Genomic DNA, 20,133 nt, shown 5'->3' on the forward strand with positions numbered 1-20,133 from the left:
AGTAAAGCTATATGCAAGCGCACAAAAAGTGTTAGCCAAGTAAGGGTGGGCAACAACACAACCTCTCTATAGAGCCCGGAACTGGGAATCTTAAAAAATAAATAGACTAAAGGGAAGAGGATCTCCATCCTTCCCCAACCGCCTAATCAAATTTGCCATCTGATTTAGTGTTCTGAGATTCGACTGGAAGATCAGTACTAGGAATCAAAACTTCTCTTAGAAGCAAGAGCAGGCGAAAGGCGAAATCCTCCTCTGACGGAGGAATAGAAGCAGCAGGCTCCGACCCGCATCCTCAGATGACTGATCAGATACAACCGTCAATTAACATGATGCTCCCTGGGCAGGAGTGCATGGATTCATTCTCCATTTGCACGTAGCAGTACGAGGCAAAGTGGCTAAGGCTGCAGACATCGCCATACGGTACAGTGCAGTAATGTCTGGTGGAAAAAGGCCCCCTTCAGATGGAGGATTAAAGGTGCAAGGGGAAGCTGCATGTATAGGATCAGATGACTGTAGGGGACACACCTAACGGGACGAAGAGTCCTCAGAGGCGGGAGGCTCAGTGGCATCTAACATCTCAACAATGGTTGATGAAAACACCCTGTTGCAGCATATGGAACATAATTGAGAGGGCTGGTCTACCCGGGCCTCCTCACAATATACACAGGTATCGAATTCTGTCGTAGAGGGATCACCCTCTAAAAAAATCAGAATCCTCCATAAGTAAGTAACCTTATTTAAATCAAATAAACAACTGTCACCTATAGCCCCAATGGCTGGGGCACTAACCACCTCCTATAACCCAGACAGTATAGAGAAAACTCGCTCCTCTCTGTAGTCACTTGGTCAGGAAAAGGAAATGAAAACCGTGACCATTCCCGGTCACACAGTGCGCAATGCAGGACCCTGCTAAAGGAAAACTGTGCAGCTCTTAAGGTAAAATAGCAACCTGTACGTTCCGTATCAGCCTATGAGCCCAAAACATCTCACACATATAAGCAGCATAAATCACATAAACAAATATGATTAACACCTCACTGTTCAACAAATCCCCCTCAGGAGATATTAACCCTTGATTCCATAAAGATAAAGGAATCCCACTGTGACCCTGTCTTCTAGCGTTAACATATGTGTAAAAAATGAAATTATCTTACCGGAATCTATACCGTGGAACAGAAACACGGTCCTTCAAGTGTGACAGACTGTAGCATAGCTTCTGACATGGACTTGAGTGATAAAAAGCAGGCAATGAAACTCATCAACAATGATTGCTTAGGAGCTGTTAATATGAGTCTGGATGGTTTCGCAGAAAGACTCCACCCCCATCTACAGACTAACTTTCATCAATGCTCTCACTGAGAGGCTGACAAGACTACTTAAAACTCCAGTCCTATTTCAAAGGGTAGAAACCCTTCATAAGGAACTACTCCAAATCTTCTGACACTTTTCTGCCAACCTCCTGTGACGAAAGTCCTTTTACCTCCAGTAACAGTAGAAATAAAATAATCTAAAATCAAAACCAAACAATTTATTTCCCTGAAGAAAAAAAAGAGATACAAGTCTGGATTAAGACACCCTATCATCAGACCAAGACTTAAGCCATAAAACGCTTCTAGCAAGGACTGCCAAAGACATGGTTTTTAAATTGATCTTCATAATATCAAATTAAGCATCAGAAATAAAGGAATTGGCACTTTTGAATAAACCCAGAAGAGTCATAAGGACACTGTTCTGAAAGACTAGATAACCAGAAAGACAAAGCAGCAGTCACATCAGCAATATAAATATCCAACCTAAGCAAATAACCGGTTTGCAAAAAGGCCCTTCTATGAAAGGACTCTAATTTCATGTTCAAAGGGTCTTTCAAAAAAGTACTGTCTTCCAAATGGATAGTAGTGGAAATAGCCCTATCAACCTTAGGAACAGTTTCCCACAATTCAACATTAACCGCAGGGAGTTTAGCAACAGTTTTAAAAACTGAATCTGAATGAGTAACAGGCTTATCCTCAGAAACCTTAGAATCTTTAACCCCTAAAGTAAGTAAACCCTCTTTTAAAAAAGAACAAATATGTTCAATTTTAAATAATAATAATAAAAAAGTGTATGTATCAGGTTCAACATCAGAGGAACTTCACCTTCTAAATAAACAAAATATAAGGTAAACTCTGAACTGACCTTTTATGCTTACTAGAAGGCGGCATTACAGCCAGCCCCTCAGAAACTGCAGATTTTATAAACATTTTCACTCCTGGGAATATATAAATAGAGTTTTCCTGTAATGAATAAACAGAAGGAGCAATAATACCCATAGAAATAGCATTAGGTTGGTCTGAATGGTTTCACATAGTTAAGCCACATAAATAAGCTGGAGGAGAAACATCAGCTTTTTTACAATAAACACAATGAATATTAGTAGGAAGGTGTTTATGGGACTCAGCTTCTAAAGTAGATTTAGGGACAGCTTTATTATATCATTGAAAAAACAATAGCAAAACAATTATATCCCCTTAAAAAAATCTCTTGCGGAATGGAAAAACACCCTCCTAAAGTAGCAATAGACATACAATTTAAATAAGTGCCATGCCGAACTGAAAAACAAAGCTGGAGATAAGTTAATTTCACACCAGAAGCTTGACTGTTATAAGGGAGATTTAGCAAACCACACCAGACGTGCTTGAGACAGAGGACATATACGCTAGCTAATCCGATGTGCTTTAATCCGTAAAGCCAAAGCATGAAAACAAACGATTACTCCAGAGCACACCGACGTGTGCTTACCTGACGCATGCTATCCCGATGTGCGCAAACTCGAATGCTGACGCGCAAAATTTAAAACTAAACGTATATAAAGACACTCACCAATAGACATTCATCTATAAGTTAAAAAAAAAAAAGAAGTAGAAAGCCAAACCAGTACTGAAACATATCAGCAGATGTTATTGAATATGAGTTTATTGTAGATCCATAAGAGGAGGCAAAAGACAAGTCCATGTGACCAATTATGGAAGGTCTGTTATAAATTTCCCATGAGAGGAAAAAAGGATCCAAGTACCATACCCCCATATACTGTACATCCATCTGAGAAACACTGCACTCTGAGGGGAAACCGTGCCTCAATATTGACTGAGAACCCATCTCTCTGAAGAATCAAATGCACATCTCCATTAGAGGCAAAGTAAAGACTGAGGTACCTGTGAGGTGGGAAGGGTTTTATAAAGCTCTTAGGGTTTGGGAATCTTTGCCTCCTCCTAGTGGTAAGGAAGAGAAATTATCAGGACTAATGGATCGTGAACCCTCACCAACTGTATAAAAGAAAAGTATGGTTTCGTACTTTATCTACCATATAGTAACACAAAAAGCATCAATTATATACAACTGAAGTTTAAACTTACCCTTTCGTTGTCTACAACTATGAAGAGCTCAACATATCTTGTCTGTGGCAAAAGGGCTCTTTTTCTCTATAATAAAAAAAAAAAGAAAATTAGCAGTATGAAATGCCATGAAAAAGAAAGATAGTTATAAATGGCATGTAACACATTAACAAAGTAAGGGGAGTCAGTTACTTAAACACCATTCATTCATTTTATGGAAAAATTATATATAAATAGTTCAAGTATACTTTCTTTTTTTTTTTTAAATGTGTTCATGTTCTGCTTTGCCTTGTTTAAAACATACTCTATTAATAATAGCTTTGAACATTTCCTATTAAAGTGAAACATTTATTATTTATTGGACTAGACCACTTTCATGTGGGTGTTTCTGACATATTATACTCGATCAATAATGGGCGGATGTGGACAGAACATTGGCGTATTCGAGCAGTGAGTGATCTGGTAAAACAAGGGACAACCACAGAGTATAAACTAATGTATGAAATAATGTGCTGTCACTTATATACTGAGCAACATCAGTATAATATAGAAGCTCTTTAAAAAGGGGTCATGCTGGATACACTGGTTGGACACCCTGGGTCATCAAGGACTTAATTTAGTAGATGAGCATTTTTATTCTACTAAAATAACAAGAAACAGAGAATGCATTTACTGGGACTTAAATGTTATATCACAAAGTTTCCTTTGGGTCTCACATGTAGTGTAATGAGTTAACCAAAGGTTTCAGTACCTATGGACACCTACTAAGTAGTTGGATAATTGCTGGGGGGACACATCAAAGCATAAAGAGTGTGCATCTACGATTTAAGGTGTAACATTTATTAAAATAAATAAATACAATAAAAAATACTAAAAGTATAAAAACAATATGTCTTTCAATAAAACACTGCTCAGGTCCTTCATGTGCTGTTCCGGCAGTGGGTGCAACACATGAACGGAGCAGTGTTTAATGAAAGGACATATTGTTTTCATACTTCTAATAAGAGCATTTTTAGTGGATTTATTTTAATAAATGTTACACATTGAATCATGGATGCACTTTCTTTGTGCTTTGATGTATTATAACAGATCTTTTAGGGGAAGCCTACGCAACAGTTTTATCTATATGAGAGCTGCTCCATAACGCATCAAGGACTGAGTACATTTAAGGCTGCCTGACTCTACCTGATTGGAAGTTTTCTACAGATTGGGCCAAATCTATATCCTTGTCTTGATGATTACAAAGTATTCTCTATCGAGTTATCAGCGTTACCCCATAAACTATCTCGCCTAAAGACTAAGGTCTGACACACAGACATTGTTAGTCTCCTGAGGAGCACTATATATTTTTTATATTGTTTTTGAGATATATATATATATATATTTCTAGTGTAGACAAAAGGTGTAGATATTGGATTAATGGATGAGCTAAAAATTAAAGGGACAGAAAGGTCAAACTTGAAACGTTTATGGGTGCATTTCACTTTTAAATAGAATCATTTTTGCAATATAAATCCATTACCAAAGTTGCTTCTAATAAAAATCACTGCTGTTCTTCAGTGGCATATGCACAAATCCCTTAAATCTGAATTGAAAAAGAGTCTGCTCAAAACATTGATTGTTCTTAAATCTTCAAACGTCTTTCCAAATAAAATGAAATATTTATATATAACAACCACTGTTTATAAAACAAGGTTTAGACATAACGGTTAATGTATTCTCAGTGCTACACACTTTGGCAGTGCTATACAAATAAATGATAATTCTTGTGTACAACCCATGACTACATTGTACTTACAACTACCTAAGTAAAGCAGTTTCTCACCTACTTAGAGAAGAGAGTATCTTCCTGCAGTCAAAATTCTTCTATCTCCTTCCCTTGTTTTATAAACACCATTTACAATGGTTCAAACCATCAAGAAAAACTGTTATTCTAGGAAAAAATAATGTATATACCACTTTATACACTTCCAAGTCATTTAGAAAGACTAACCCAAAACTAGTAATAGACTTGTAAATAAATGGGGTTCATGGTTTGCAGAAAACTAGTTACCAAACTATCCCTCATTTTCTTTTCAGTAGCCAAAAAAACGCAAATTCACTTTCATGTTTTTGTATTGAGCTGGACTATAGGAGTGAGAATTGGGACTATGCAGTAACACATTTTAATTGCTAACTGACATGGTAAAAAAAGGCATTAGAATTAAGTTATCTAAAGCCAAGATAGCACTGCTCATGTAATGATTTTTTTTAACCCCCTAAAGGAACGATCATTAAAAGGTTTACTAGCTCAGATCTGCCGACAGTGGCGAGGCCGCGCTAATACTGCAGGCCTCACTTCTGGAGGAATGCAGATATAGCGCGGTCTTGCATATATTAGCAAGACCTGTGCTATTTCTGAAACCACATAAGGGGTTATGTGAATAACCGGCCAACATACAGGGTACGCCGGCAGTCATTAAGGGGTTAAAAAACTAAAACTAACAATTGGATTAAGTTATAGATTTGTTCTCCTTTAAAATGCCAGTTCAAGACTTTAAAGGACATAAAGCCCTTTTTTTTTTTGTCTCTCATGATAGAGCTTGTGATTTAAAAAAAACTTTCTAATTTGTTTTGTTCTCTCTGTATCCTTTGCAGAAAAGGATACCTATGGTAGGTTCAGCTGCTGATTGGTAGCTGCACATATATGCCTCATTTTATTGGCTCACCCAAAGCGTTAACTAGCTCCCAGTAATGCATTGCTGCTTCTTCAACAAAGGATACCAAGAGAACAAATCAAATTTGATAATATGAATAAATTAGAAAGTTATTTAACCCCTTAACGACCGACGACGTATGCCATACGTCCTCAAAAAAAAAGCACTTAACGACCGAGGACGTATGGCATACGTCGTCGGTTTAACAGAGCACTGGAAGCGATCGAAATCGCTTCCAGCTGCTCTAACAGTATTGCAGGCTTGCCTTGAGGTCTAGGCATCCTGCAATACTGTTCCCGAGTGCCGGGACCGGATTGATCACTCCCCCACGAGTGATCACTTCCGGTTTCGCTCCACGTGGAGCCCGGCAGTGTTTCAGAGCATCAGAAGCGATCGGACACGCTTCCGATGCTCTGCTTGTTTGCTAAGTGCCTCGGTGGGTCGAGGCACTTAGTTAGTTATAAATTAAAATAAAAATAATAAAAAAAAAAAAACGAATAAAAAAAAAAAAAGCCCTAAATAGCCCCCCCCCCCCTCCCCCTTCACTAGGCATCCAAGATGGCGATGCCCAGTGCATCATGGGGCCTCTGGGGGTGTCCCTAGCCTGCATCATCATAGGGGCAAGCTAGGGTCACCCAATCTGAGCCTCCCACCCTAAAAAAAAAAATAATAATAAAATACCCCATTTGTCTGATCATGTCAATATTTGTAAATATTGACTATGATCAGTGTGGATCTCCCTCCCTCTCCTCACTTGCCATTTTGTTGGAGAGAGAGAGAGACCTGTATTTAGCAGAGAGAGAGATTTATTTCTTTTATTTGTTAAAAAATATAGAACCAAAGGCTCTTTTCAGAGCCATTAACCCCTAGCTTGCCAGTGATCACTATATATCACTGGCAGTAACATAGGTGCACTTTTTTTTTGCTGCATTTTGCTGTCTGTGCGTTTTTTTAGGGGTTAATTTTGTTGTTGTAATTTTTAAAAAACCCAAAGGCTCTTTTCAGAAACATTTAGTTAATTTAATTTAATTTTCAGAGCCATTAACCCCTAGCTTGCCAGTGATCGCTATATATCACTGGCAGTAGCAAAGGTGCACTTTTTTTTTTTGCTGCATTTTGCTGTCTGTGCATTTTTTTAGGGGTTAATTTTGTTGTTGTAATTTTTTTAAAAACCCAAAGGCTCTTTTCAGAAACATTTAGTTAATTTAATTTAATTTTCAGAGCCATTAACCCCTAGCTTGCCAGTGATCGCTATATATCACTGGCAGTAGCAAAGGTGCACTTTTTTTTTTGCTGCATTTTGCTGTCTGTGCATTTTTTTAGGGGTTAATTTTGTTGTTGTAATTTTTTAAAAACCCAAAGGCTCTTTTCAGAAACATTTAGTTAATTTAATTTAATTTTCAGAGCCATTAACCCCTAGCTTGCCAGTGATCGCTATATATCACTGGCAGTAGCAAAGGTGCACTTTTTTGCTAGTTAATTTAGTTAATTAATTTAGTTAATTTAATTTAATTTTCAGAGCCATTAACCTCTAGCTTGCCAGTGATCGCTATAAATCACTGGCAGTAGCATAGCTGTACTTTTTTGCTAGTTAATTTAGTTAATTAATTTAGTTAATTTAATTTTTTTTAGTAATTGTTTTCTGTGATACAAAAATGTCACAGAAAAGATATAGTGCTGAGGAGGCGTATGCCATCCTTGCGTCAGAGTCAGATGCCTCTATTTCTGACTCAGACCCCAATTTTGACCCTGCCATGTGCTCAGATACATCACTAGATGCAGTCTCAACTGATAGTGATGTATCTGTGGCTGCTAGCCCCCCTGCCAGCCCCCCTGCTAGCCCCCCTGCCAGAAGGAGGCGTGTTGCTGCCATTGCTGCTGAAGAGTGGGTAACGCCTCATCTCCAGAGGCCAGATATCCCACCCTTCACAGCAAATGCTGGCATAAATATAGATGTGGCAGGTTTTAGTCCCCAGCAGTTTCTGGAAGTGTTTCTGGGCGATGATATATTGGGGAACATTGTCGCCCAAACTAATTTATATGCCCATCAGTTCCGTGCTGCAAAGCCTGGAACATATTTGGCAAAGCAGCAATGGGCCCCCATCAATGTGCCAGAATTCAAAAAATTCTGGGCATTGACTATGCTGATGGGCATCATAAAGAAACCCTCCATTCGCTCCTACTGGAGTACTAGCCCCATCTGCTCTACCCCCATTTTCTCCCAGACTATGTCGAGGAAGAGGTATGAAATGATTCTGCATTTCATGCACTTCAGCGACAACAGCCTGTGCCCCCCTAGGGAGCATCCCCAATTTGACAGGCTGTATAAAATCCGCCCCCTGATAACCCACTTTTCTGCCAGGTTTGCAGAGGCTTATACACCTGGAAGGAATATATGCGTTGATGAATCCCTAATGAAGTATAAGGGAAGGCTGGGATTCAAGCAGTATATTCCTTCCAAACGCTCCAGATATGGGGTAAAGGTGTATAAGCTCTGTGACAGCGAGACTGAGTATACTCAGGCCTTCCGGGTGTATGAGGGAAAGGATAGCCACCTTGACCCTCCAGGTTGCCCAGAACATATGGGAACCACTGGCAAGATTGTCTGGGACCTGATATTACCCCTAATGAACAAAGGGTATCACTTGTACTTAGACAATTTTTATACAAGTGTCCTTTTGTTCAAGCTACTGTATTGCTTTGATACAGTAGCTTGCGGTACAATTAAAAAGAACCGCGCAGGTTTCCCAGGACAGCTTGTACGCACCCGGCTACGAAGGGGGGAGACCTCAGCTCTGCGCCAAGAGGAGCTGTTGGCACTGAAGTACAGAGACAAGAAGGATGTATACCTTCTTACCACCATCCACACAGAGAGGACGGTGGCGGTTTCTGTACGTGGCAGAGCTGAGATCATAAGGAAGCCAGTGTGCATCAAGTCTTATAACCGGCATATGGGTGGGGTTGATCTGGCTGATCAGCTGCTGCAGCCCTATCTAATTATGCGGAAGACAAGGGCCTGGTACAAAAAGGTTGCAATTTACCTAATGCAGATTGCAACCCACAACGCTTTTTTGTTGTTCAAAAAAGCAAACCCCAGAGTTAAAAAGACTTTTTTACAGTTTCAGCTCCAGATTATTACGGGGATTTTGTACCATGATGCACCTGCTCCCCGGGCGGTGATGGGAGAGAGCAGAGTTGGGGCTACCCATTTTATTTTTAAAATCCCCCCTAATGCCACAAAGCAGAAACCACAAAAAAAATGCAGAGTCTGTACCAAGAGGGGGAAGAGAAGGGACACCATATATTACTGTCCTGATTGCCCTGGACAGCCTGCACTCTGCATTGGGGACTGCTTCAAGCGGTACCATACAATGGTCAATTTTTAAAAAAAATAAATACATTTGCTGTTACATATATATATATTTTTTTTGGTTATGTTTATAGTTAGATGTTTTTTTGTTTTTTTTACTTTTACTGTGCCAGATTTTTACATTTCACTACTCTATTTTTTTCTAAAATTGGGCCTGTTTTTTTTTTAACCAAAACCCCTGTCAAACCTATGCATGGGGGACATAGGTGTTCTCAGGGTGCCTTGCAGAAAACAACCTGAAGTATGTTTTTGTAATAACTTACAACAGTCTCTCCTAAATTATAGTCAAAAAGCAATGTGTCTGTAAAAATGAAAATTGAAAAATTACCACCATACACTTTCTCCAATTTTTTGGGCTAAAACGGTTGCTTCAAAGGCATCAAAGCACACCATATACAATACCTTGGGGTGTCAACATTTAAAAAATATACACTTTGAATGCAATAAATAAAAGTGGGGTATGCGATAGGCCCCAAACTAAAGATAGGCCTATCAGAAGAAATACTCTCATTTTTAATAACTAAAATCACAAGTCATAAAATTGTAACATAACCTTCCCAAAATCCTGGCAAACCTATGCATGGGGGGCATAGGTGTACTCAGGGTGCCTTGCAGAAAACAACCTGAAGTATTATTTTGCAATAACTTACAACAATCTCTCCTAAATCATAGTCAAAAAGCAATGTGTCTGTAAAAATGAAAATTGAAAAATTACCACCATATACTTTCTCCAATTTTTTGGGCTAAAACGGTTGCTTCAAAGGCATCAAAGCACACCATATACAATACCTTGGGGTGTCAACATTTAAAAAATATACACTTTGAATGCAATAAATAAAAGTGGGGTATGTGATAGGCCCCAAACTAAAGATAGGCCTATCAGAAGAAATACTCTCATTTTTAATAACTAAAATCATGTAACATAACCTTCCCAAAATCCTGGCAAACCTATGCATGGGGGGCATAGGTGTACTCAGGGTGCCTTGCAGAAAACAACCTGAAGTATTCTTTTGCAATAACTTACAACAGTCTCTCCTAAATCATAGTAAAAAAGCAATGTGTCTGTAACAATGAAAATTGAAAAATTACCACCATATACTTTCTCCAATTTTTTGGGCTAAAACGGTTGCTTCAAAGGCATCAAAGCACACCATATACAATACCTTGGGGTGTCAACATTTAAAAAATATACACTTTGAATGTAATAAATAAAAGTGGGGTATGTGATAGGCCCCAAACTAAAGATAGGCCTATCAGAAGAAATACTCTCATTTTTAATAACTAAAATCACAAGTCATAAAATTGTAACATAACCTTCCCAAAATCCTGGCAAACCTATGCATGGGGGGCATAGGTGTACTCAGGGTGCCTTGCAGAAAACAACCTGAAGTATTCTTTTGCAATAACTTACAACAATCTCTCCTAAATCATAGTCAAAAAGCAATGTGTCTGTAAAAATGAAAATTGAAAAATTACCACCATATACTTTCTCCAATTTTTTGGGCTAAAACGGTTGCTTCAAAGGCATCAAAGCACACCATATACAATACCTTGGGGTGTCAACATTTAAAAAATATACACTTTGAATGCAATAAATAAAAGTGGGGTATGTGATAGGCCCCAAACTAAAGATAGGCCTATCAGAAGAAATACTCTCATTTTTAATAACTAAAATCATGTAACATAACCTTCCCAAAATCCTGGCAAACCTATGCATGGGGGGCATAGGTGTACTCAGGGTGCCTTGCAGAAAACAACCTAAAGTATTCTTTTGCAATAACTTACAACAGTCTCTCCTAAATCATAGTAAAAAAGCAATGTGTCTGTAACAATGAAAATTGAAAAATTACCACCATATACTTTCTCCAATTTTTTGGGCTAAAACGGTTGCATCAAAGTCATCAAACCACTCCATGTATAATACCTTGGGGGGTCAACTTTTTAAATATAATCACATTTATGGAAAACAAATAAATTGGGGTATGTTAAAAGACCCCCAAAAAAAGACGATAGGCAAAGAAAATATGTTAAATGTGAAAAAAAATCACAAACACATGTCAGACATTTGGCATTGCACCGCCCAAACAAGCCACCAAACCTATGCATAGGTGGTATCACTGAACTCAGGAGATGTTGGTGACCACATATTGGTGTCTTCTTTGGTAGTAACACATAACAGGAGCTGTGAATCCATGTCTAAAGTACAATGTATGTGAAAAATAACACAAAGAAATGAATGCCCAATAGTTTGACAAAGACTAGTGGTTGAATTAGTGTATGGAAAGTGTTAAAACACCTGCATTTGAAATACCCTAGGATGTCTACTTTTCAAAAATATATGGTTTTATGGGGGTAAATTACATTGGCCGGCTTCAGAAATGTCTTAAATAGAACATGGGTGCATGGGATGTGAAAATGGGAAGTGTAAAAAATGGAATGCGCTTCCTAAAAATAAGGCCTTCTAGCCCCCAGAGAACCCAACACACCTATACATGGGTGGTATCACTGTACTCAGGAGATGTTGTTGAACACATATTGAGGTGTTTTTTGGCAGTAAACACATAACAGGAACTGAGAATCCATGCCTAAAGTACAATGTGTGTGAAAAATAACACAAAAAAATGACTACCCAAAAGTTTGACAAAGACTGGTGGTTAAATAAGTTCATGGAAAGTGTGAAAATACCAGCATTTCAAATACCCTAGGGGGTCTACTTCTCAAAAATATATGGTTTTATGGGGGTAAATTTCATTGACCGGCTTCAGAAATGTCCCAAATAGGACATGGGTGCATGATGACCGATGTGAAAATTCCAAGTTGAAAAACTGGAATGCGCTTCCTAAAATTAAGGCCTTTTAGCCCCCAGAGAACCCGACACACCTATACATGGGTGGTATCACTGTACTCAGGAGATGTTGTTGAACACATATTGAGGTTTTTTTGGCAGTAACACATAACAGGAACTGAGAATCCATGCCTAAAATACAATGTGTGTGAAAAATAACACAAAATAATGACTACCCAAAAGTTTGACAAAGACTGGTGGTTGAATTAGTGCATGGAAAGTGTTAAAATACAAGCATTTGAAATACCCTAGGGTGTCTACTTTTCAAAAATATATGGTTTGATGGGGGTAAATTCCATTGACCAGCTTCAGAAATGTCCCAAATAGGACATGGGTGCATGATGACCGATGTGAAAATTCCAAGTTGAAAAACTGGAATGCGCTTCCTAAAATTAAGGCCTTTTAGCCCCCAGAGAACCCGACACACCTATACATGGGTGGTATCACTGTACTCAGGAGATGTTGTTGAACACATATTGAGGTTTTTTTTGGCAGTAACACATAACAGGAACTGAGAATCCATGCCTAAAGTACAATGTGTGTGAAAAATAACACAAAATAATGACTACCCAAAAGTTTGACAAAGACTGGTGGTTGAATTAGTGCATGGAAAGTGTTAAAATACAAGCATTTGAAATACCCTAGGGTGTCTACTTTTCAAAAATATATGGTTTGATGGGGGTAAATTCCATTGACCAGCTTCAGAAATGTCCCAAATAGGACATGGGTGCATGATGACCGATGTGAAAATTCCAAGTTGAAAAACTGGAATGCGCTTCCTAAAATTAAGGCCTTTTAGCCCCCAGAGAACCCGACACACCTATACATGGGTGGTATCACTGTACTCAGGAGATGTTGTTGAACACATATTGAGGGTTTTTTTGGTAGTAACACATAACAGGAACTGAGAATCCATGCCTAAAGTACAATGTGTGTGAAAAATAACACAAAATAATGACTACCCAAAAGTTTGACAAAGACTGGTGGTTGAATTAGTGCATGGAAAGTGTTAAAATACAAGCATTTGAAATACCCTAGGGTGTCTACTTTTCAAAAATATATGGTTTGATGGGGGTAAATTCCATTGACCAGCTTCAGAAATGTCCCAAATAGGACATGGGTGCATGATGACCGATGTGAAAATTCCAAGTTGAAAAACTGGAATGCGCTTCCTAAAATTAAGGCCTTTTAGCCCCCAGAGAACCCGACACACCTATACATGGGTGGTATCACTGTACTCAGGAGATGTTGTTGAACACATATTGAGGTTTTTTTTTGGCAGTAACACATAACAGGAACTGAGAATCCATGCCTAAAGTACAATGTGTGTGAAAAATAACACAAAATAATGACTACCCAAAAGTTTGACAAAGACTGGTGGTTGAATTAGTGCATGGAAAGTGTTAAAATACAAGCATTTGAAATACCCTAGGGTGTCTACTTTTCAAAAATATATGGTTTGATGGGGGTAAATTCCATTGGCCAGCTTCAGAAATGTCCCAAATAGGACATGGGTGCATGATGACCGATGTGAAAATTCCAAGTTGAAAAACTGGAATGCGCTTCCTAAAATTAAGGCCTTTTAGCCCCCAGAGAACCCGACACACCTATACATGGGTGGTATCACTGTACTCAGGAGATGTTGTTGAACACATATTGAGGTTTTTTTTGGCAGTAACACATAACAGGAACTGAGAATCCATGCCTAAAGTACAATGTGTGTGAAAAATAACACAAAATAATGACTACCCAAAAGTTTGACAAAGACTGGTGGTTGAATTAGTGCATGGAAAGTGTTAAAATACAAGCATTTGAAATACCCTAGGGTGTCTACTTTTCAAAAATATATGGTTTGATGGGGGTAAATTCCATTGACCAGCTTCAGAAATGTCCCAAATAGGACATGGGTGCATGATGACCGATGTGAAAATTCCAAGTTGAAAAACTGGAATGCGCTCCCTAAAAATAAGAGCTTTTAGCCCCCCGAGAACCCGACACACCTATACATGGGTGGTATCACTGTACCCAGGAGATGCTGCTGAAGACATATGAGGGTGTTATTTGGCAGTAACCCTTAATATTATCAGTAAATGTATTCTTAAATTGCTATTTTGTCAAAAAATCTAATTATTTTTTTTTCCCCCCCAAACTTTGGCATAGATTGGTGGTAAAATGGTTGCATGAAAAAAGTCAAAATACCCCAAGTTTAATACCTTAGGTTGTCTTCTTTTAAAAAATATATACATTTGAAGGGTTATTCAGGGATTCATGACAGATATTGGTGTTACAATGTAACTATCGCCAATTTTGAAAAAACATGGTTTTGAAATAGCAAAGTGCTACTTGTACTTATTGCCCTATAACTTGCAAAAAAAGCAAAGAACATGTAAACATTGGGTATTTATAAACTCAGGACAAAATTTAGAAACTGTTTAGCATTGGTATTTTATGGTGGTTGTAGATGTGTAAGAGATTTTGGGGCTCAAAGTTAGAAAAAGTGCATTTTTTTTCATTTTTTCCTCATATTTTATATTTTTTTTTATAGTAAATTATAAGATATGATGAAAAAAATGGTATCTTTAGAAAGTCCATTTAATGGCGAGAAAAACAGTATATAATATGTGTGGGTACAGTAAATGAGTAAGAGGAAAATTACAGTTAAATACAAACATCTCAGAAATGCAAAAATAGCCTTGGTCCCAGATGGTCAACAAATTGAAAAGTGGTCTGGTCACTAAGGGGTTAAAATTGTATGCTCTATCTAAATCATGAAAGAAAAAAACAGAATTTATGTTTACCTGATAAATTTCTTTCTCCAACGGTGTGTCCGGTCCACGGCGTCATCCTTACTTGTGGGATATTCTCTTCCCCAACAGGAAATGGCAAAGAGCCCAGCAAAGCTGGTCACATGATCCCTCCTAGGCTCCGCCTACCCCAGTCATTCGACCGACGTTAAGGAGGAATATTTGCATAGGAGAAACCATATGGTACCGTGGTGACTGTAGTTAAAGAAAATAAATTATCAGACCTGATTAAAAAACCAGGGCGGGCCGTGGACCGGACACACCGTTGGAGAAAGAAATTTATCAGGTAAACATAAATTCTGTTTTCTCCAACATAGGTGTGTCCGGTCCACGGCGTCATCCTTACTTGTGGGAACCAATACCAAAGCTTTAGGACACGGATGAAGGGAGGGAGCAAATCAGGTCACCTAAATGGAAGGCACCACGGCTTGCAAAACCTTTCTCCCAAAAATAGCCTCAGAAGAAGCAAAAGTATCAAACTTGTAAAATTTGGTAAAAGTGTGCAGTGAAGACCAAGTCGCTGCCCTACATATCTGATCAACAGAAGCCTCGTTCTTGAAGGCCCATGTGGAAGCCACAGCCCTAGTGGAATGAGCTGTGATTCTTTCGGGAGGCTGCCGTCCGGCAGTCTCGTAAGCCAATCTGATGATGCTTTTAATCCAAAAAGAGAGAGAGGTAGAAGTTGCTTTTTGACCTCTCCTTTTACCTGAATAAACAACAAACAAGGAAGATGTTTGTCTAAAATCCTTTGTAGCATCTAAATAGAATTTTAGAGCGCGAACAACATCCAAATTGTGCAACAAACGTTCCTTCTTTGAAACTGGTTTCGGACACAGAGAAGGTACGATAATCTCCTGGTTAATGTTTTTGTTAGAAACAACTTTTGGAAGAAAACCAGGTTTAGTACGTAAAACCACCTTATCTGCATGGAACACCAGATAAGGAGGAGAACACTGCAGAGCAGATAATTCTGAGACTCTTCTAGCAGAAGAAATCGCAACTAAAAACAAAACTTTCCAAGATAATAACTTAATATCAACGGAATGTAAGGGTTCAAACGGAACCCCCTGAAGAACTGAAAGAACTAAATTGAGACTCCAAGGAGGAGTCAAAGGTTTGTAAACAGGCTTGATTCTAACCAGAGCCTGAACAAAGGCTTGAACATCTGGCACAGCTGCCAGCTTTTTGTGAAGTAATACCGACAAGGCAGAAATCTGTCCCTTCAGGGAACTTGCAGATAATCCTTTTTCCAATCCTTCTTGAAGGAAGGATAGAATCCTAGGAATCTTAACCTTGTCCCAAGGGAATCCTTTAGATTCACACCAACAGATATATTTTTTCCAAATTTTGTGGTAAATCTTTCTAGTTACAGGCTTTCTGGCCTGAACAAGAGTATCGATAACAGAATCTGAGAATCCTCGCTTCGATAAAATCAAGCGTTCAATCTCCAAGCAGTCAGCTGGAGTGAAACCAGATTCGGATGTTCGAACGGACCCTGAACAAGAAGGTCTCGTCTCAAAGGTAGCTTCCAAGGTGGAGCCGATGACATATTCACCAGATCTGCATACCAAGTCCTGCGTGGCCACGCAGGAGCTATCAAGATCACCGACGCCCTCTCCTGATTGATCCTGGCTACCAGCCTGGGGATGAGAGGAAATGGCGGGAACACATAAGCTAGTTTGAAGGTCCAAGGTGCTACTAGTGCATCCACTAGAGCCGCCTTGGGATCCCTGGATCTGGCCCCGTAGCAAGGAACTTTGAAGTTCTGACGAGAGGCCATCAGATCCATGTCTGGAATGCCCCACAGGTGAGTGACTTGGGCAAAGATTTCCGGATGGAGTTCCCACTCCCCCGGATGCAATGTCTGACGACTCAGAAAATCCGCTTCCCAATTTTCCACTCCTGGGATGTGGATAGCAGACAGGTGGCAGGAGTGAGACTCCGCCCATAGAATGATTTTGGTCACTTCTTCCATCGCTAGGGAACTCCTTGTTCCCCCCTGATGGTTGATGTACGCAACAGTTGTCATGTTGTCTGATTGAAACCGTATGAACTTGGTCCTCGCTAGCCGAGGCCAGGCCTTGAGAGCATTGAATATCGCTCTCAGTTCCAGAATATTTATCGGTAGAAGAGATTCTTCCCGAGACCAAAGACCCTGAGCTTTCAGGGATCCCCAGACCGCGCCCCAGCCCATCAGACTGGCGTCGGTCGTGACAATGACCCACTCTGGTCTGCGGAACGTCATCCCTTGAGACAGATTGTCCAGGGACAGCCACCAACGGAGTGAGTCTCTGGTCCTCTGATTTACTTGTATCTTCGGAGACAAGTCTGTATAGTCCCCATTCCACTGACTGAGCATGCACAGTTGTAATGGTCTTAGATGAATGCGCGCAAAAGGAACTATGTCCATCGCCGCTACCATCAACCCGATCACTTCCATGCACTGAGCTATGGAAGGAAGAGGAACGGAATGAAGTATCCGACAAGAGTCTAGAAGTTTTGTTTTTCTGGCCTCTGTTAGAAAGATCCTCATTTCTAAGGAGTCTATAATTGTTCCCAAGAAGGGAACCCTTGTTGACGGGGATAGAGAACTCTTTTCCACGTTCACTTTCCAGCCGTGAGATCTGAGAAAGGCCAGGACAATGTCCGTGTGAGCTTTTGCTTGAGGATGGGACGACGCTTGAATCAGAATGTCGTCCAGGTAAGGTACTACTGCAATGCCCCTTGGTCTTAGCACCGCTAGAAGGGACCCTAGTACCTTTGTGAAAATCCTTGGAGCAGTGGCTAATCCGAAAGGAAGCGCCACGAACTGGTAATGTTTGTCCAGGAATGCAAACCTTAGGAACCGATGATGTTCCTTGTGGATAGGAATATGTAGATACGCATCCTTTAAATCCACCGTGGTCATGAATTGACCCTCCTGGATGGAAGGAAGAATAGTTCGAATGGTTTCCATCTTGAAAGATGGAACCTTGAGAAACTTGTTTAAGATCTTGAGATCTAAGATTGGTCTGAACGTTCCCTCTTTTTTGGGAACTATGAACAGATTGGAGTAGAACCCCATCCCTTGTTCTCTTATTGGAACAGGATGAATCACTCCCATTTTTAACAGGTCTTCTACACAATGTAAGAACGCCTGTCTTTTTATGTGGTCTGAAGACAACTGAGACCTGTGGAACCTCCCCCTTGGGGGAAGTCCCTTGAATTCCAGGAGATAACCCTGGGAGACTATTTCTAGCGCCCAAGGATCCAGAACATCTCTTGCCCAAGCCTGAGCGAAGAGAGAGAGTCTGCCCCCCACCAGATCCGGTCCCGGATCGGGGGCCAATATTTCATGCTGTCTTGGTAGCAGTGGCAGGCTTCTTGGCCTGCTTTCCCTTGTTCCAGCCTTGCATTGGTCTCCAAGCTGGCTTGGCTTGAGAAGTATTACCCTCTTGCTTAGAGGACGTAGCACTTTGGGCTGGTCCGTTTTTACGAAAGGGACGAAAATTAGGTCTATTTTTCGCCTTGAAAGGCCGATCCTGAGGAAGGGCGTGACCCTTACCCCCAGTGATATCCGAGATAATCTCTTTCAAGTCAGGGCCAAACAGCGTTTTCCCCTTGAAAGGAATGTTTAGTAGCTTGTTCTTGGAAGACGCATCAGCCGACCAAGATTTCAACCAAAGCGCTCTGCGCGCCACAATAGCAAACCCAGAATTCTTAGCCGCTAACCTAGCCAATTGCAAAGTGGCGTCTAGGGTGAAAGAATTAGCCAATTTGAGAGCATTGATTCTGTCCATAATCTCCTCATAAGGAGGAGAATCACTATCGAGCGCCTTTATCAGCTCATCAAACCAGAAACATGCGGCTGTAGTGACAGGGACAATGCATGAGATTGGTTGTAGAAGGTAACCCTGCTGAACAAACATCTTTTTAAGCAGACCTTCTAATTTTTTATCCATAGGATCTTTGAAAGCACAACTATCCTCTATGGGTATAGTGGTGCGTTTGTTTAAAGTAGAAACCGCTCCCTCGACCTTGGGGACTGTCTGCCATAAGTCCTTTCTGGGGTCGACCATAGGAAACAATTTTTTAAATATGGGGGGAGGGACGAAAGGAATATCGGGCCTTTCCCATTCTTTATTAACAATGTCCGCCACCCGCTTGGGTATAGGAAAAGCTTCTGGGAGCTCCGGCACCTCTAGGAACTTGTCCATTTTACATAGTTTCTCTGGGATGACCAACTTTTCACAATCATCCAGAGTGGATAATACCTCCTTAAGCAGAATGCGGAGATGTTCCAACTTAAATTTAAATGCAATTACATCAGGTTCAGCCTGTTGAGAAATGTTCCCTGAATCAGTAATTTCTCCCTCAGACAAAACCTCCCTGGCCCCCTCAGATTGTGTTAGGGGCCCTTCAGAGATATTAATATCAGCGTCGTCATGCTCTTCAGTAACTAAAACAGAGCAGCCACGCTTACGCTGACAAGGGTTCATTTTGGCTAAAATGTTTTTGACAGAATTATCCATTACAGCCGTTAATTGTTGCATAGTAAGGAGTATTGGCGCGCTAGATGTACTAGGGGCCTCCTGAGTGGGCAAGACTCGTGTAGACGAAGGAGGGAATGATGCAGTACCATGCTTACTCCCCTCACTTGAGGAATCATCTTGGGCATCATTGTCATTATCACATAAATCACATTTATTTAAATGAACAGGAATTCTGGCTTCCCCACATTCAGAACACAGTCTATCTGGTAGTTCAGACATGTTAAACAGGCATAAACTTGATAATAAAGTACAAAAAACGTTTTAAAATAAAACCGTTACTGTCACTTTAAATTTTAAACTGAACACACTTTATTACTGCAATTGCGAAAAAACATGAAGGAATTGTACAAAATTCACCAAATTTTCACCACAGTGTCTTAAAGCCTTAAAAGTATTGCACACCAAATTTGGAAGCTTTAACCCTTAAAATAACGGAACCGGAGCCGTTTTAACACTTTAACCCCTTTACAGTCCCTGGTATCTGCTTTGCTGAGACCCAACCAAACCCAAAGGGG

At 40.0% G+C, this 20,133-nt stretch overlaps 1 protein-coding gene across 1 annotated transcript in view; it reads right to left on the reverse strand.

Moving 5' to 3' along the window:
- Nucleotides 1–20,133, reverse strand: part of ADAM9 (ADAM metallopeptidase domain 9) — a 621,882-nt gene that overhangs the window by 379,709 nt on the left and 222,040 nt on the right. The window contains exon 7 of the mRNA XM_053718079.1: nt 3,393–3,458. Coding sequence (XP_053574054.1) covers nt 3,393–3,458 — 66 coding nt within the window. The remainder of the gene's footprint in view (nt 1–3,392; nt 3,459–20,133) is intronic.

The sequence above is a fragment of the Bombina bombina genome, chromosome 6, assembly GCF_027579735.1.
Source record: "Bombina bombina isolate aBomBom1 chromosome 6, aBomBom1.pri, whole genome shotgun sequence".
In the NCBI taxonomy this organism is placed as follows: domain Eukaryota; kingdom Metazoa; phylum Chordata; class Amphibia; order Anura; family Bombinatoridae; genus Bombina; species Bombina bombina.